At 43.3% G+C, this 16,329-nt stretch overlaps 3 protein-coding genes across 5 annotated transcripts in view; 1 reads left to right on the forward strand and 2 right to left on the reverse strand.

Moving 5' to 3' along the window:
* LOC142583402 (metaxin-2-like) overlaps window positions 1-6,014 on the reverse strand; it is a 91,822-nt gene extending 85,808 nt beyond the window's left edge. Inside the window, exons 1-5 of one of the 2 annotated variants that reach the window (XM_075693854.1) lie at window positions 5,830-6,005; window positions 5,632-5,679; window positions 5,403-5,522; window positions 5,237-5,313; window positions 2,244-2,336 (exon numbers count right to left, since the gene is read on the reverse strand). In XM_075693854.1, the coding sequence (XP_075549969.1) occupies window positions 2,244-2,336; window positions 5,237-5,313; window positions 5,403-5,522; window positions 5,632-5,679; window positions 5,830-5,881 (390 nt within the window). In that variant the 5' untranslated portion in view covers window positions 5,882-6,005. Of the gene's footprint in view, window positions 1-2,243; window positions 2,337-5,236; window positions 5,314-5,402; window positions 5,523-5,631; window positions 5,680-5,829 lie in introns of both variants that reach the window. The other variant, XM_075693853.1, reaches the window with a different exon arrangement.
* Window positions 6,015-6,239: 225 nt separating this feature from the next.
* On the forward strand, window positions 6,240-7,846 carry LOC142583400 (pyruvate dehydrogenase protein X component, mitochondrial-like). The gene has a single exon (XM_075693850.1). The coding sequence runs from the start codon at window positions 6,281-6,283 to the stop codon at window positions 7,691-7,693; it is 1,413 nt and encodes a 470-aa protein (XP_075549965.1). The 5' UTR covers window positions 6,240-6,280; the 3' UTR covers window positions 7,694-7,846.
* Window positions 7,832-16,329, reverse strand: part of LOC142583401 (uncharacterized) — a 64,976-nt gene continuing 56,478 nt past the window's right edge. For both annotated transcript variants that reach the window (XM_075693851.1, XM_075693852.1), the window contains exon 6: window positions 7,832-15,198. In XM_075693851.1, the coding sequence (XP_075549966.1) occupies window positions 14,965-15,198 (234 nt within the window). In that variant the 3' untranslated portion in view covers window positions 7,832-14,964. The remainder of the gene's footprint in view (window positions 15,199-16,329) is intronic.

Consider the following 16,329-nt stretch of genomic DNA (forward strand, 5'->3'; position numbering starts at 1 on the left):
TACTTTGCACTGAAGTCCTTGCACAATATCATTACCATAAACCAAAAACAACAATGGCCCCAACACAGATTCTTGGGGTATGCCAGAAGTTACAGTGATACCAGTTGATGTAGCTCCATTGATCAGGACAAGCCACGTTCACCCAGTCAAATCATTTCTGATCCAATGCTAAGATGGCCACCCCAGAATTGAAATAACACAGCCTACCTCACATGTATGAGACCAATATTGGAGTATGCATGCTCTGTATGGGATCCGATGCAGGCCAGGTCCATAGATAAGCTCGAAAAAATTCAGAATAGAGATGAGTGGTTTGGTTTAGAGCAGTACAAGCAGTCAGACAGCTGTACCGCTATGAAAATGAAATTGGGTTGGGAATCACTTTCATTGCGCGAAAAAAAAAAAAAAAAAACTCCATTTGAACCTTTTCTTTTGTGTTTTTCATGGTAACACTGGAATTGCTCGTAACAAGTACATCGATGAACCCAATTAAATCATCATCATCATCACCCCATTTCATGTCTACGACAAGACGAAGGCATTTCCCTGCGATCTCCAATTACCTCTGTCCTGCGCCAACTGATTCTAACTAGCACCCACGAATTTCCTAATTTCATCACCCCACCTAATATTCTGCCATCCTCGACTGTGATTCCCTTCTCTTGGTAGCCATTCTGTAACACTAATGGTCCAACAGTTATCTAACCTGCACATTACATGATGTGCCCAGCTCCATTTTGCTCTCTTAACATCAACTAGAATATCAGCTATACCCGTTTGCACTTTGATCCAAACCACTCTCTTTCTGTCTCTTAATGTTATGCCTAGCATTCTTCGTTCCATCACTCCTTGCGCGGTCCAACCTTAACTTGTTCTCAAGCTTCTTTGTCAGTCTCCAAGTCTCTACCACATATGTCAGCACCACTAAAGCGCACTGATTGTACACCTTCCTTTTCAATTGCATATCCAGTCGAAATGACCACCGACGCAAAGTGAAAGAGTACCGTGCATGGACAAGCATGTTTTACAATTCCTTTTTTGTGACGACTATTAGAGATTGGAACCGGCTGCAAGAGACACAAGTGTGCTGTATAGATAAAGAATTGTTTTATTCAAGTCTGTAACCTCCCTGCTGTAACGCCTTTTTGGCAAAGCGGGGCACTCAGGAGGGTGCAACTAGCCCAAGGTGGAGCTTGGTTGGTGCTGGGTTCGTTGCTCTCACTGCAGTCATTATGAAATGGCGTGTGTGTGTATGCAGGGTGTCCCACGTAACTTTAGCCAAACTTTAAAAAATATGCGAATGCCATGTAGCTGGACAGAACCTGGGCTATGTTGTTTGCCGTCACTTAGAGATACTCATTCTTTTTTTCATTCTACCTAATTACATAATTAGTCCTTATCATTAATACGCTTCTCAAATATTATAATTAGATGAAAAGTGTCAATGAGAAAATTGTGCACTTGGCACTTTGCATGTATTCGCTAGCTTCTTTCATGCTTGGAAAAACACTTTTATGTGGCACATATTGAGCAACAGAAAGCTGTATTGGGAGTTTTTCATGTCGCTCTACAATTTTTTCATTGAAACTTCTAATCTAATTATAATATTTGAGAAGTTGATTAATTAATTAGTAGTCTAATAAGGCGGAATGAAAAAAATAACTTGAGTATCTGCAAGCGACGGCAAACAACATTACCTTTGTTCTGTCCAGCTATGTGGCACTTGCATATTTTTAATCTTTGGCTAAAGTTACGTGGGACACCCAGCACATGCAAAATGCAACTCATTACCTGTGTGACATGGTAGACCTTCTACACTCAAATTTATTTAGCTTTCATTGTAGTTAAATCATGCAGTCGTGCCGACTCATACACTGACTTGCGGTTCTTTAGTTTAATTATCTGAGGTCCAATTGCATTACTGCCACAATACAACTTAGATCGAGCAATGAGTATTAAATGCTTTACTGGTGCTCCCCCACCCACCCCCTTTCCCCTCTAGAATTTCTTTGTCTCTCTGTCCAAGTGCTTTTGGTGATAAACCACAATGCTCAGCACTCACGAATAATGCCTATAATGCTATTTCATAGAAAGTAAGAGAAATATTATAAATTATGAACCAACTTAACATTTCTACTTCCACAAAATTCAACAATACATGCATTCTGTGGCAGCTTGACTAAAAGCTGTGCAAGAACAACAAGGTCATGTTTTCCTTTTTGCAAGTGTCGACAATGGCATACCTCAGCATTGACCAACACTGTGTTGATTAAGGACATGTAGGCCCTTATGTCAGCCTTTTGTTGCACAGACAAGTTCTGGGTGAGCTGAATGCCCTGCAATGACAGGAAAAAGGGTGACCCGTGAGATACTGGGATGAACTAATGTTTTGAGAACCGTGCACAGGCCACTCTTGATGCTTCACTCTCTATTTTGCTGTGATCAGTTAAGAGAGCCTAAACGAAAGATTGCATGCTACAGAGATTGCAATAACTGTGGTTGCTTACCAGTTTTCAAACTGCAGCATAATCAGCTACCACAAAGATAAATGCAAGCATGGAAACAACAAGGTGAAAGCCATAATCAGCTAAGGGGTCAAGTGTGTCAGTACACCATGAATTTTGTTGTTGGCAAAAGAAATTTGCTTCTTAACTCATCAGCAAGACAGGTAGGATGCATCACGTGACTGTACAGTGATGTATACATATAGGGGCACGGGAAGTTTCAGTAAATATCAGATGTCAGCTGCTTCAGCACTCTCGTATGTTTATCTGTGTGCCTTTCTATTTGTTTGTTTTCAATGCACATCAAATATGTTTTTAACACATTAGACCCTGTCAGACGTTGAAAACAAAAAAACAGTTCACTTGCTTGCCTTGAGATATACACCAGTCTGCATCACGTAAGGATAGAAATTATCCTTATATTGCTCGAATAAATTTGCGAGTCAGGCTAAAAAATGTGCCTTCTAGAACTTTTCCTTCCCCTTATTTCTGAACTATTATGAGCCCATAATATTTTTGCTCTGGAGCTAAACCTAAACCAAACTGTAAAATGTATTACCTTGAACCTGAACCCCAAAACTTTTCAGTTCGATGCCCTGGTACTGCAGTCATTAATAGTGTCTGCTAGTTAGATCATGTGCAATGACTGAGTTAGTCAGGTATGTGGTCCAGTGATCCTCAAATCATGACAATCTCCCTCTCTTTCTTTTCTTTTAAATTGTGAAGCTTTATTTTGGGGGAAATTTATCAGTCTGCTTTGAAGGTTGTGCTCCATTCAGGCACATGCCAAATTTTCCTTTAATTATATGGGTGCTTTTACATGTGCATAGCCACCTCGACCTCTTAACGCTGTCGAGCAGAAACTCCACTTACTTGCACAGCCTTGCTTCTGGCTAATGGAGAATAGATTGTCATTGTGTGAATAAATATTATCATTCAAGCAGCAAGGTTCATTGACAATTACATAGAAACAGGACATACTTATATGACAAAAACAGTCTCTAAAAAAAACAATCACAGGGTCTCTTATGTTATCCCAGCACGATCTGATGGTGAAAGCCCAGGAGCCAATGCATTAAAGGCGACACATGACTTACACATCCCCCTTAGTTTGCTTACTCATCCTCTTAAATCGCTTACTCATATTCTTAATTTGCTTAGTCATCCCCTTGAAATTGCTTAGTGTAGTTTGTTTATACCCCAGTCACACGAGCATGCCAAAGGTCCTTAGAAGTTAAGGAGCATTGAGCTTTCAAAGGCACATTAGTTCAAGGGATATGTGACAGTGCTACACGGTCTCCAGATGGTCTTTGTTGAAGCTTTTTACAGAAACCGCAACGTAACCTTAGCGCTGCCATCGCCTTGATAGCAATAAAAAAATATGACCCAAATGCATCTTATAATAAATTTGTCACATTTTATTCAGCAATATTTATTTTTCCTAATACATAGAAACATCAAAACAAAATGCACACATAGTAAAGGCATTACGTTACGAAATACTGATGTATTTATAGTAATGATGGCCACCCTGTGTACCACTTCGTACACCGCATGTTGGCGTCGATTATTCGTTGTTGCCCTTGCTTCAGCTGTTTTGTTTCATTCCTTGTGGCTAGGCAGCGGTAGGTACGCGTAAACGCGGTAATATAAAGAACAAAAGTGACGAGGGAAGACGCGCAGAAAAAAGCCAAGGAGACTGGGATGCCTAGCAGCCGCTAACCAAAGAACCAAATCGCACATGGCAACAGTGTTGTGTCAATGTTGCTTCTGACGACAGACCGTGCCGGTGCTGCTGTACCGGCGCTTTCATGATGGAGATTGCGGGTGTCCCGAAAGTGATTAGTACTTTAGTAATAATATCCAGTACTCATAAGCTTGTTCTGAAGAGGTAAAAATTTAACTTCCATATTTTTAGAGATTATTTTTTCTGCTGTCGGACGCCCTCTAGGCTCGAGAGTATTCCATTGAGGTTTCAAAGGACGAACGCGCACTCCTTTGACTCAAAGCTCCCTTCCAGTAGGGCTCCTTTGCTGTGCCTGTATTTGGATCTTTGGTTCAAAGGACTTTGAAAGTGCCCATGTGACTGGGGTATAAACAAACTACACTAAGCAATTTTAAGGGGTCATTAGTCATCCCTCTTAATTCCAATGGTCGTAGGTTCAAGTGTCGTAACTCCATCTTAACTACATCTTCACCTTATTTACTACCAAAGACGGTGGGTTCGACTCCCTCCGATGGTCGTGGGTTCAAGTGAATAAACTCTATTGAATTCCGGGTTTAACGTAACAAAACCACCATTTGATTACGAGGCGCGCCGTAGTGGCGGTCTAATGCGCGGGACACGGGAATTCTTGCATATCGCCACCATCGAAATGCGCCCAATGTAGTACACCAGAATGCCGGCCGCATTCGATCCCACGACCTCGTGCTTAGCAGCGCAACACCATGGCCGCTAAGCTACCACGGCGGGTCGCCTTAACACTGTCCCTGAGTTAACTTAGTCTTCATTAACACAAAAGGTAATGGGCTCGAATCCCACCAAAGTTCGAAGATGCGTAGCCTATTTTTTTTTTTTTTTTTTTTGTACCTTTCGTGTCGTCGACGTGTTTTCGCTCAAGGTCGACTGACCGATGAGACATATCGACTCATCTATATCGACGGAGACATATCGGCTATAGGCTTTATAACAATGACGCGCTCAAGCTTCCTACAATGTTTGCATCTCTTACCTTCGTATTAACAAACGCGACGATGGGGTCCATCTCGGCAATGACAAACGGCCCACATTTGAGCACCGGCACATTTCCTGAAGAAAAAAAAAAATGAGCTGCTTAGGGCACATCATAACAACCACGCGTAACAAGGCCTCTGCACATCAGCATTTGGCTGCATTACCTGACGGCGAAATGCTCTCGACGTTGGGGCGCATTTCCACTTCATGATCAAGGCCGGCCATACGAAGGAATGTCTGGACGCCTAGAGAACTCGCACTTTCCGGTAAAAGTACCTGATACTCTGTTTTCCCCATAGACGTACAAAAGACACCAGAAATAAGTTCAGACAACACGAACTTGCAAACAGTGGCTGAAAATTAAAAATAGCAAATTAGCAAGCAACAGCTTACTTTCAAAAGACTGAAATACTTTAGCATCGTCAGGCCATGGCTGGTTAGCTGAGGAGATGCAAAGAAAAATGCAGAGCATTGAAGGCCGAGTTAGCAGCTAAAATGTGTACACGGTGAAAAGCTGCCGACTGTCCTTCCACAGAAGGGCATTTTGCATTCTAAAAAGAAACAAAGTTTACTAGAATAATCAACGCTTACCGCCAAGCTCAACAGCGATGGAGTCAGCCAAAAGAACTGAAGGCATAGTCATAGCAGGCCTTGGCTAAGTACAAAAATAATTATTTAAATTTCGCTCATATCTGCATAGGCTTTCATATGGAAATGCATAGAGACGCACACGACTGCCGTGCCAATATTATTCCCCATTAATTTCATGTCAAGACGTCGCTATTACACAAGAAATGTTCCGACGGGTATCGTCAAGCTTAACGGGCTGTTTGAAAAAACGTTAGTTGAATATTTTGAACATTAAAAAGCTAAAAACTAATTACAATTGCAAACATAGACAAGCAAGTGCATAGTTTGTTCAGAAAAACCTACTGAAAAAGTTTGAGCACCAATTTTGGCTAAAACAGAACCGAAACTCCACATTTGTCGTAAAGCGTCAACATTATGCTTCGTGCTGCGACACTGGTTGGCTGTGGTCGATATGGCGCCCTTGACTATGGGGAAATCCTCCCGTCTCGTCCAAACATTTCGGCTGCTCGCTAAACTACGGTCGTCCCGTGAAATATTTCCGCCGAGGCACAATTTCCACCATACAGCGTACCTGTTCGGCGTCAAAGGCATCGAGCTTCGGATGCCTGCGCTGTCGCCCACCATGACGGAAGGCACGATCATCAAATGGCTCAAGAACGAAGGGGACACGGTCCAGCCCGGAGACGTTCTCTGCGAGATTCAGACTGACAAAGCCGTTGTCGCTTACGAAATCGAGGACTCGGGTATCCTCGCCAAAATTCTGAAGGACGCAAACTCCGGAGTGCAGCCGCTGAACACGCTCATCGGACTCATGGTCGAGGAAGGGCAGGACTGGAAGGACGTCGACATTCCTGCCGAGGAAACAGTGGCGCCCAGCGCGACGGGTGCCGCTGCTTCCCAACCGAAACAAGTGGAGAAGCCGGCTGGTTCGCGCTCCAAGGCATCCATGGTTGGTCCGGCTGTCAAGCACCTGCTAGACATGTACGGGTTGAAAGCGGAGGACGTGCCTGCTACAGGTCCCCACAACGTACTGCTGAAAGCGGACGTTGCTCGGTACGTATCCGCTAAAGGCATCTCAGAAACAGGCGCCGCGCCTGCCGCATCTCCTGCCGGCAAGCCTAAGTCGTTCGTTACTCAATCGATAGCGTTGGCGGAGGAAAACGAATACGAGGACGTGCCGTTGACTAACATGCGACGCGCAATCGCCAAGCGACTGACCGTGTCGAAAACGACGATCCCCCACAGTTACATGAACGTGGTGTGCAACATAGACGAAACGCTAGAGACCCGGAAGAAATACGCCGCTGACGGAATCAAGGTGTCTGTGAACGATTTCATCATTAAGGCAGCAGCAATGGCTTTGCATCGGGTGCCCGCCATGAATGCTATATGGAAAAATGAAAGCCTTGAGCTTTTGGCAGACATCGACATCTCCATCGCTGTGGCTACCGACACTGGCCTCATCACGCCTATTGTGAAAGCCGCAGATGTTCTGGGCATTGACGAAATCGCCACCACAGTTAAAGAACTGGCCAGCCGAGCCCGAGAGGGCAAGCTGAAGCCAAACGAGTTCGAAGGGGGCTGCTTTTCCATCTCCAACTTGGGCATGTTTGGCATCTCGCAGTTTAGTGCAGTGATCAACCCTCCACAGGCTTCCATACTGGCCATAGGAGGATCTGCACTAGTGCCTGGGTGTGATGGTAGGCCGCTGCATGCCATGGCTGCCACTCTTTCATATGACGCACGGGTCATCACCGAGGAAACTGCAGCCGAGTTTGTGAAAACATTCAAAGACCACATGGAACAGCCGCTCAACATGCTGGGAATGCCTCTCGTAAAGCACAGTGAAGCACAAGAGCAATAGGCCACCTACTCAAACTGTAGCTGACAAAGGCAGCTAGCTGCCAGACGGTGTGATATTTATTGTGAACTGCTCAGTGAAAGCTTTTATACACACTGCTAGTCTCTTCGGTGTGTACTGCTAAAAATAAACATTCTCTGCTGTGATCAGCAAACATTCAGCATAATTTATTCAGCCATCAATGAAAAAAAAAAAAAAAAACGAATGGACAGGGGTGACCACAAAAATATTGCAACAGATAAAAAATAAGTGCACTCTCAATTTCCGCAAAACAAGCCACCGGAACTGTCACCTCAGCAGCATGTTGGGCACAGTTGATGAAAACTGCAGGGCACAAGAGCACGTGTGCTTGCGGTAGGCTATTGCACATGAAGCCTGTGCCCGAGAGGCAGGATAGAGGCTGAACAACTTCGATCAACTTATGCGTTTCTTTCGAGCATAAAAGTGCCTCTTGGCCAATGCTAAGGGTTGGCGCAACTGCTCCAAAAGGAACACAGTGCCAGTAAATAATGATAATGCAGAGGCACCTGTCACATCTACCACATCCACTTAAGCTTAGTAAGCATAGATTGCTGCAAGAATTATGAGAGTTGGTAGCCATGCTTGCTGCCAATGCTTTAAGAGCTCGCCAATATTTCGGTACATTTGACCACATACTGCAGCTCAATACCAGCTATTCCTCTTGCAATAAAATTTGTGCACAAAGTGATAGCTAACTAGTAAAGCCTATGGATGGGCCAGCAGCAGTCTTGATTTCAAACAGCCATACAGTCACTTGCAATCTGAGGGACCAAATAATAGCAAGCTTGTTGGCAATAAACCTAGTGCTTGTCCTTTGTCTTTTTTCTATGTCTCTTTTGTGCCAATCCCAATATGCATCCTGAATACAGATGATCAGGTTAAATAACACATGGGAAAATATGCCACTTAAGCCAAGCCCATTTAGACAGAATGGCTTATTATTATTAATTATGAAAACGGACCTATACAAAGGACAAAGATCGAAATCTGGAGGAAGCAGGTTGGTAAATGCCACCAAGGGGGCTTAACGCCAGCCTATTCTTTGAGAAGCAGGGAATAGAAACAGAATTTCAAGATAGAGAGAAGGGAAATAAATAGGAAAGAAAGGATAAGTTTGCTTTCCTCAAAACAAGCAGGATATTTCGTCAAAAAAGTACCTGGAGAATGCAACTCATTTCAATTGAAAATGTGCTTATTGAATCATTTTTCATACATGGTTTAGAAAATGGCTGAATTTTCCTTTAAAAGAAATAATGGCCAAATAACAGCCAATTGTCATCAATAATAATGACACTAGGCACTAAAAAGAATGCCGATAAGCTTCTTTAAAATTTCACTTCATTTGCAACAAAAGATTCATATCGAATTGAAGTGGGCCTAATCACAAACTTTTAATAAAGTAGTAAACTATTAACTGGCCTAAGCAGAAGTGGGCCAGTAAAGCTTGGTGATTTGACAATGCACAGCAGATTACTATTCCCCTATAGAAAAATGTTCAATGCCGACTAGCGCCCCGAAAAAACATAACTGCAACAAGTGACTAAAACAAATGAACTAGCATGCTGGCGAAAGCAACAAGACCAAATCTCATTATGATAAGTTTGTCATCCTGACTGCATCACACAATGTGTTGAGGTGAAAGGTGCCTCCACAATGCACCCGCGGCTGTCCATTTTTAAATTTTATGCACGACTACTTGGTGAGGCCACTGCATCATGCACACATTGATAACATCCCTCTGGGAGCAAGAACACATGAGTATTCGCAGCCATTAAGTGCCGACTGCAATAAAATTTCACTGTCTTAACTGGTTAAAAATGGGTACTATGTGCTAGAGAGGCAAAGCTGGAGAGGTGGTAATTAGCTAATTTTATTATTAACCGCCTTTAAGTAACACCTTAGTGGCCGATGGGTGCACCTGGTAGTTAGCAGATGTGAACAGGTCCTGGCATTTTGCTTCCGAGATTTGCACAGTGTGCGAGGCGACGCCCATCGCGGAGGTCATGTCAAGGAGCCGCACAGTTCGCACTGGATTCAGCATCGTTTCCAGTGAGCGGTAATGCCGGCATCTGTATTTTTCTGCGAGCTTTTTGTGGTGAATGCAACTGTATTTGAAACATAAGATTTTGCACGGAGGCTCCTAAATTATCTACACCATCTGAAACTGGCTTTTCACACGCAGTCGAAATTTTGTTATAGTTCATGTTCACATATTCACAATATTCACATTTCAATTGCAACACACCTGAAGTGGCACATAATGTGGCACCCTGATTATGAGTCGTGCCAACTCTAGGCACATTGTCAAGACTAGAATGTCTCGAAATGGGGATTGTCAGAAGCTTTGTAAGGCTGCATCACAACCATGAGCAAGTGGTCAGTTACTCTAGCCACAGCCTCCTGTATTTTGCAGGGCCTGCCCAGTCATTCCTCAATGCATGACAGCCAGAGGTCCACTCTAAGTACACCACATTCCGAATAATTTTATACCCATCATTGCTAGGGTATGCACAACTTTAGCTGGGCACTACTGCCACTCCCTGTCCGTTCGATAGCTTCCGCATGACACGTGAAGGATAGTTGACATGACCCTAACCATGTTCCATAAACTGTGACCAACTACTGGGAATGTGGTACCCTCTCAGAAAACGCCAGCTTCAGCATCACTAGCCTGGCATTGAATAAATACAGGAGGCTATGCTCTAGCACTGCAGAACAGACTGTATCAACTGTAGCTATGCAACAGAAAACTGCACTTGTCTGTAGCACTACTGCAGCTGCCAAAACAAATGATATGTGTGCATACAAATTGTGCCAGAGTGTCAAAAGACAACTCCACATATGTGCAAACATCAAATCACGCACACTCCTTTCATAGAAGCACGCATACAATATATATACTGTAACATATCTGCACCGGCAAACTCTGTAAACTGGCCAACTATAAAGTAGGCCAGGTTAGTGTCTACATCTGCTTCACTTTTGCTCAAATTTTGCAGCAAGATCACATCACCAGTCTGGACCATTCTATAAAGCAATGGACATCTTTAGCACTCTGAATTTTTATAAGTAGAAGGCTTTCCTTGGCTCTTTCGGCAGTTTTCATGGTTGGTGGTCAGAGGTTGGACTCGTTGCCAATACAAAGGCACTGACACAAAGGATGTGGGCATTCACACAATCGACTTGCGCATTCGTTGTCAAACAGCAGCTATTAAAGCTCTTTGAGACACATGTACTGTTTACCGGTGCTATTGCTACAGATGTGCTGGTTAACGATGCTGTTCTCTGTGAATTTATAAAATGAAACAACAAATGCTCCTAAACTGTCCTCACCGCAACAAATATGCGCCGTGAGGTGCACTGTTCTTTTAATTAAGTGAATAGCTTTCTTGACGCGTTCGACCACTCGTTTACATTAAAAATTATTGTCACTGGTTCTTGTCCTCCTTTTCTCTTGTTTCATCCAGAACAAATAATAAAACACTGCACATTTTTTATCAGCAACACAAGTTGCTGTAGAGACACTGTCTGTTGTCATTTCCCGTTACCAACTTAAAATTCAGACACACCAGGCAAAGAACAATGCCACACATTGCAGTGAATACTGCAAACCAAAAATGCGACTTTGTTGAGATATCAAAGTAAAAATGGCACAGCAGAAGCACAAAACATCCTTTTTAAAGCTGTCTGATTGAAAACGCATGTCTCCATATAGACGCTTCACTGTGTCTGATGTCTGCTAAAGCTAAATCTCTAGTGCCAATCTAAATCACTGGTAGCACACAGTTTCTCCTGACTAGCTGCCAAAGCATAAATTCATATAGCATTCTTAATTTCAAGCAGGGGTGTGCGAATATTTGAAATCGGGAATAAAGATTTGATTTGAGAAATGATTATTCAAAGATGTCAAATGTCCATTTCTGCTGAAACCCAAGAGATAACAGCACTTATTGAAGTCTACACAAAGAAAGCCAGATTTAAAGGGCGACTATTCTACTGCGGGAAAGCCATAGTCACTGCAGAGGGGCACCAGTTGCTGAGTGACCGTGCAGAATAGTTCCTATGTTTCATTACAGTCATTATGATGATGCATTGTATATGGTCGCCTTTCAGATGTTGCTCTTCTACAAGTTCCTCAGCTGACCAGATGTCCAGTTCTGAACAGGTTTGTGTGCATCGAGGCATAAGCCTTCTTTCCATAGCACGTTGACCCTGCACAGCTTATATGTTTCATGTTGCTTAGAAATGAAAATATGCAGTAAACCCTCACTAACTCGAACTCTGATATCTCTATCAGCTAAGTAAAAAAAATTTCGGGCCGTGGTGTCAACCCATGTGTTTTTCGCCTTTTATCTCGGAAATTTTCTGAGGCAGACTCCGGGTATCTCAACATCTCCACTTCGAAAATACCAGGAAAAAGGTGACGGGGAAGCATCTGCAGCAATGCTTGCACTTGCCTCTCACCTGGCGGCAGCTCGCTAGCCGAGCCAGACACCACGCTGGAGCCCCGCTTTCCGCTTATCCTTGCCCCTGCTTTCTGTCTACCACTAATTGCGCCGACTTGCTCGGCTGCCTCCTGCCACTTTGTTGTGGCCTCATGCAGCAGCGGTGAGCTGGGAATCGAAGTATTTTTTTCCCACCCTCTCATTTAGGATGCCATCCTGATTGACACATCAATGCGCAAGCGTAGTAACCGTGAGTTTGAGCAAGATGGTTGGCACTTTTGAGCAGGCACGATCAGCCCAGGTACTGTGCACAAAAGAAGCCAGCATGTGAGTCCACAGCATCTCAGTGACATCACAGCATAAGAATGCTCACTTCATGCTTGCGCACACTCTTCCATTATTTCAGTTTGAGTTTTGGAAGTGAAAGTGTCCCGAATTTATTAAGATGCAGAAAGCAGTAGTGCCAGCTTTTCGGGTGTCTGACCGGTTATGATGACTGGCTTCCAACACTGCACTAGGAACAATCGTCTCGACTCCGTGCCAAGCACACGCTGTCTTGCCATGGTGCCAGTAACTCCCTTGCCCGTAGATGCCAACGTGTGCAGTGTCGATGCGTGTGAAAACAACCAGGGATACTAGTGGCAGCATTTTGTAAAGGCTCTATGTGGAGTATGCACGGCCAGCGGGCTTTTATTTTTGCAATTTCGCTTATCTTGAAATTTTTGTTTTTACAACTTCAAGTTAACGTGGTTTAATGTGCTTGATATCTGACTCAATATTCCAAGGTCACTTTTCTTAGATAGTATTTGTATTTAATTCAATTAGGAATTTTGCAATTCAGACACCCATACTTTCAAGCAAAAAAAATGAAATGCTATAAGCTGCTGGCCCTGCCTAAAAACATCACATTCACATTTTCTTCTCACGAAACATGGAAGAGCTCAACTTTAATAGAGAAATTAAATATCTGACTTGAAAGTGAAGCCCCACTAGCTGCCGCACTTGTGATTTTTCTCTCCAAAAGCAGCAAATTCATTCCAAGCAACGCCACTACTGTCGTGGCTGCTCTTGCAGTTCCGTATTTTAATAGTGTGCTAGGGTAGTAGCTTTCTTTTACGTATAAAGCGAGAAAGGTTCTTAATTTATCAGGCAGTTGATGTCCAATCCATGCAAGTTTAATCCACTTAACTATCAAGCCTTATGCACACCTACGACATGTTCTCTACAACCATGGCAACACATACAAGTTATGCTCGACTCCAAGATATTTTATGATGTGCACAAGATGTATTTGGCGAGCCTAACTTAAGTGCAGTGTTATTTTTTTCCTGTCCTCCAATTATGTATTCACTGCCTTTGTGTAGCATACAAGTCAAACGTATGTCCACTGATGTCCGGATTACGGTTATGTATAGATAGGCAAAGCAATATTGTAACAACACCACATTCAACTGCAGCACCATTGTAGGACAATGTCACAGTGGCCCATGAATAGGTGCAGATGAAGCAGTTAAAAATCACAGCAGGGATGGCTGCTGACAAAATTGCGCATGAGCCTCCAGTTCACTCATTTTTCTTTTTAAAAGACACATCGCCGTCCTTCTAACTGGCCTTTTCACTTTAAGGAATAACCTTACTCTCCATTAGAAAAAAATTAAAAATTGGCCACAAGAAGATAGTTTAGCAATTACGTATAGGAGTAGTGCATTTCACTGGCTCAAAAATGATGCACTGCTGCCAGTCTTGCGCATTTATTAAATAAAACTAAGTAGTTCAGGTGGGCAATTGGCTATATGGAAAGCAATTAAACTTCTAGCACGTTCCAGTGTTACAATTTCAGAAAGCTGTAACCAGAACATGGCCAACCTCTTTTTTTTTTTTTGTCAGACTACAACAATGTCAAAATGCACAAACAAGATGTAACAAATGAATATGATACAGGACTAAGAAATCTCTATCGAAATGTGGTCAAAGGAACAGCCAACAGTACAAACTTCAGTAGACTCGGTCCACTGACACATAGTCGTGACAGTTTTGTGTTCGTTCACTGACGTTATTAAGTATAAATTAAAATCCACAGTTACAAAGCAGCCTGAATAAAACAACAGAGCATGTGCAATAGCAGTTGCAGTATAGCAGCACTGCCCAGCAGTTCTGATGCCTGCTATTTGACAGCGCTTTTGTTGGTAACGTGCAGCAAACATGTGCTGGCATAGCCTGATGTATGTTTAAAACACTTTCCCACACATTTGCAGTAGGGCGTGCTGACCACCACACAGACACTACTTAAAAATCACACTCAAAAGTGAAGGAGAGGGGCCGACTAACAGGAATTGTGTTGGGAGTAGTCACAAGCACAGATGCCTAGTCGAGTGTCCATCCAGACCAGAGCGAAGAATCATCAACAACTCAGCAAAGGAACATAAGTCACACACCTTTACACTAAACTAACAGAAGTTCTGCAGAGTAAGCAACCACACACTTGCACCAGACTAGGTGTTCACAGTGGAGTCACTGGTGTTACGAGGCCACAAGAAATCTTGCAAAAGAACTCGTCGAACTCAACTAACAACTCACAGGATGAATAGCTGCACAACAAGCTGGATCCCGCTCACAAGAAGCAAAGAACCGGGGGAGGAGAGGCCAATGGAAAAGAATCAGATCCTCTCAGCAAGCCTCATAGCAGATGCAGTCACCACTCAGACAGAGAGAGTAGGTGGCAAGGTGACAGCGTCATCTGCAGCGTGGCGAAGGAGAAGACTGCCATAGCACTCAAACTGGCGTGGTAAGAGAACTTGACAGAGGCGATCAGCACCACAGCTCCTGCTTGCACATGGGACAAGTGCTGCGATCCTTGATGCTTCGGCGCAGGCAGTCACCGTGGAACATGTGGCGGCACGGGGTGACACGAGCCAAACTCATGCGCTGCAGGCACACGGGGCAGACGTCGTCGAGGCCCTTGAGTTCCTGCCGCGTGGCGAAGCGGAAGCGCCCCAGCCGAGCACGCTCCTGGAGCAGTACCTTCAGGTGCCTGTCCATGGCCTGCAATGGAGCCAGTGAATGAACCCCTTCAGGCATTGTGTGCTCAATTGTGCATGCCAAGATGGCATGCCAAAGCAAAAGTGCTGATAAAAATGATGGTAGTATTTAAAACATATCGAACACGTTTTGAAACACTTCTGATCAGACAAGTGCTGCAAGTTTGACTAAAATTACTTTGGCAAAATGAGTTGGAAGACTGCATGTTAGCTCACAATGCCAGCTTGCCATCATGTAGTGAGTTTTTCACTGTTTTTCACATTGTTAAAACATCAGGCATATTTTTCAAGTGGTTGGATAGGTTCTTTCTTCATTTATTATTTTATTTTAAATACTGTAAGCCTAAACAGGCTGTTAAAGGAGGGGAACAAACATATAATTTTTGTACAGTACAATATTCACCCTGGAAAGTCTACATCATGTACACAGTACATTGCAACACAAAAACAACTGCAGTTTTTCTTCAAAGCATTGCACTGTGGTTGGATCAACAAAAATGTCTGAGTCAAGGTTGTTCCAATCAACGATTGTTCTTGGTAAAAACACGTACCTGAACACATCAATTTGTGGTACATAAGACAAAATAACATATGTATGTTTAATCCGTGGCAATGTTCGACCTGGTGGTCTCAAATAAACTGCGGACAGCTTATTGATAAACAGCTTATTGTGATATGTTGTTAAAAGAATTTCAGTTTGGCTATTTTCTTTCGAGCGGACAATGTTGGAAGACCAGCCCTGATATCCAAGGCGGTCACTGATTGCAATCAATTATGCACACTGAAAATGAACCTAACGGCTAGTTAGGTTCAATCTGTTTGAGTGTGGTCATCCGACTGATTGATTGTACGGGTCCCAAATCACGCAAGTGGATTTCAACATGGCTCGCATGACTGTTTTATACGCTTATAGTTTGACGTCATCAGGAACATCCATCAATTTCCAGCTTAGCCCTTTAAGGGTCAATGATGTAAATACATGATGCCGCAAACAAGTATAAAAATGGTGGACGCCGTATATTTACGGTGCCGCCTGTATGTTTAAGAAGCGTGCCAATTTCTGAACTTTTTCTTTTCTGTCATACGTGGCCACTATGTGGGAATACAGGGAATTTTTTCCGCGTGCCCCCTCTCT

This window comes from Dermacentor variabilis, chromosome 5 (genome assembly GCF_050947875.1).
Source record: "Dermacentor variabilis isolate Ectoservices chromosome 5, ASM5094787v1, whole genome shotgun sequence".
In the NCBI taxonomy this organism is placed as follows: domain Eukaryota; kingdom Metazoa; phylum Arthropoda; class Arachnida; order Ixodida; family Ixodidae; genus Dermacentor; species Dermacentor variabilis.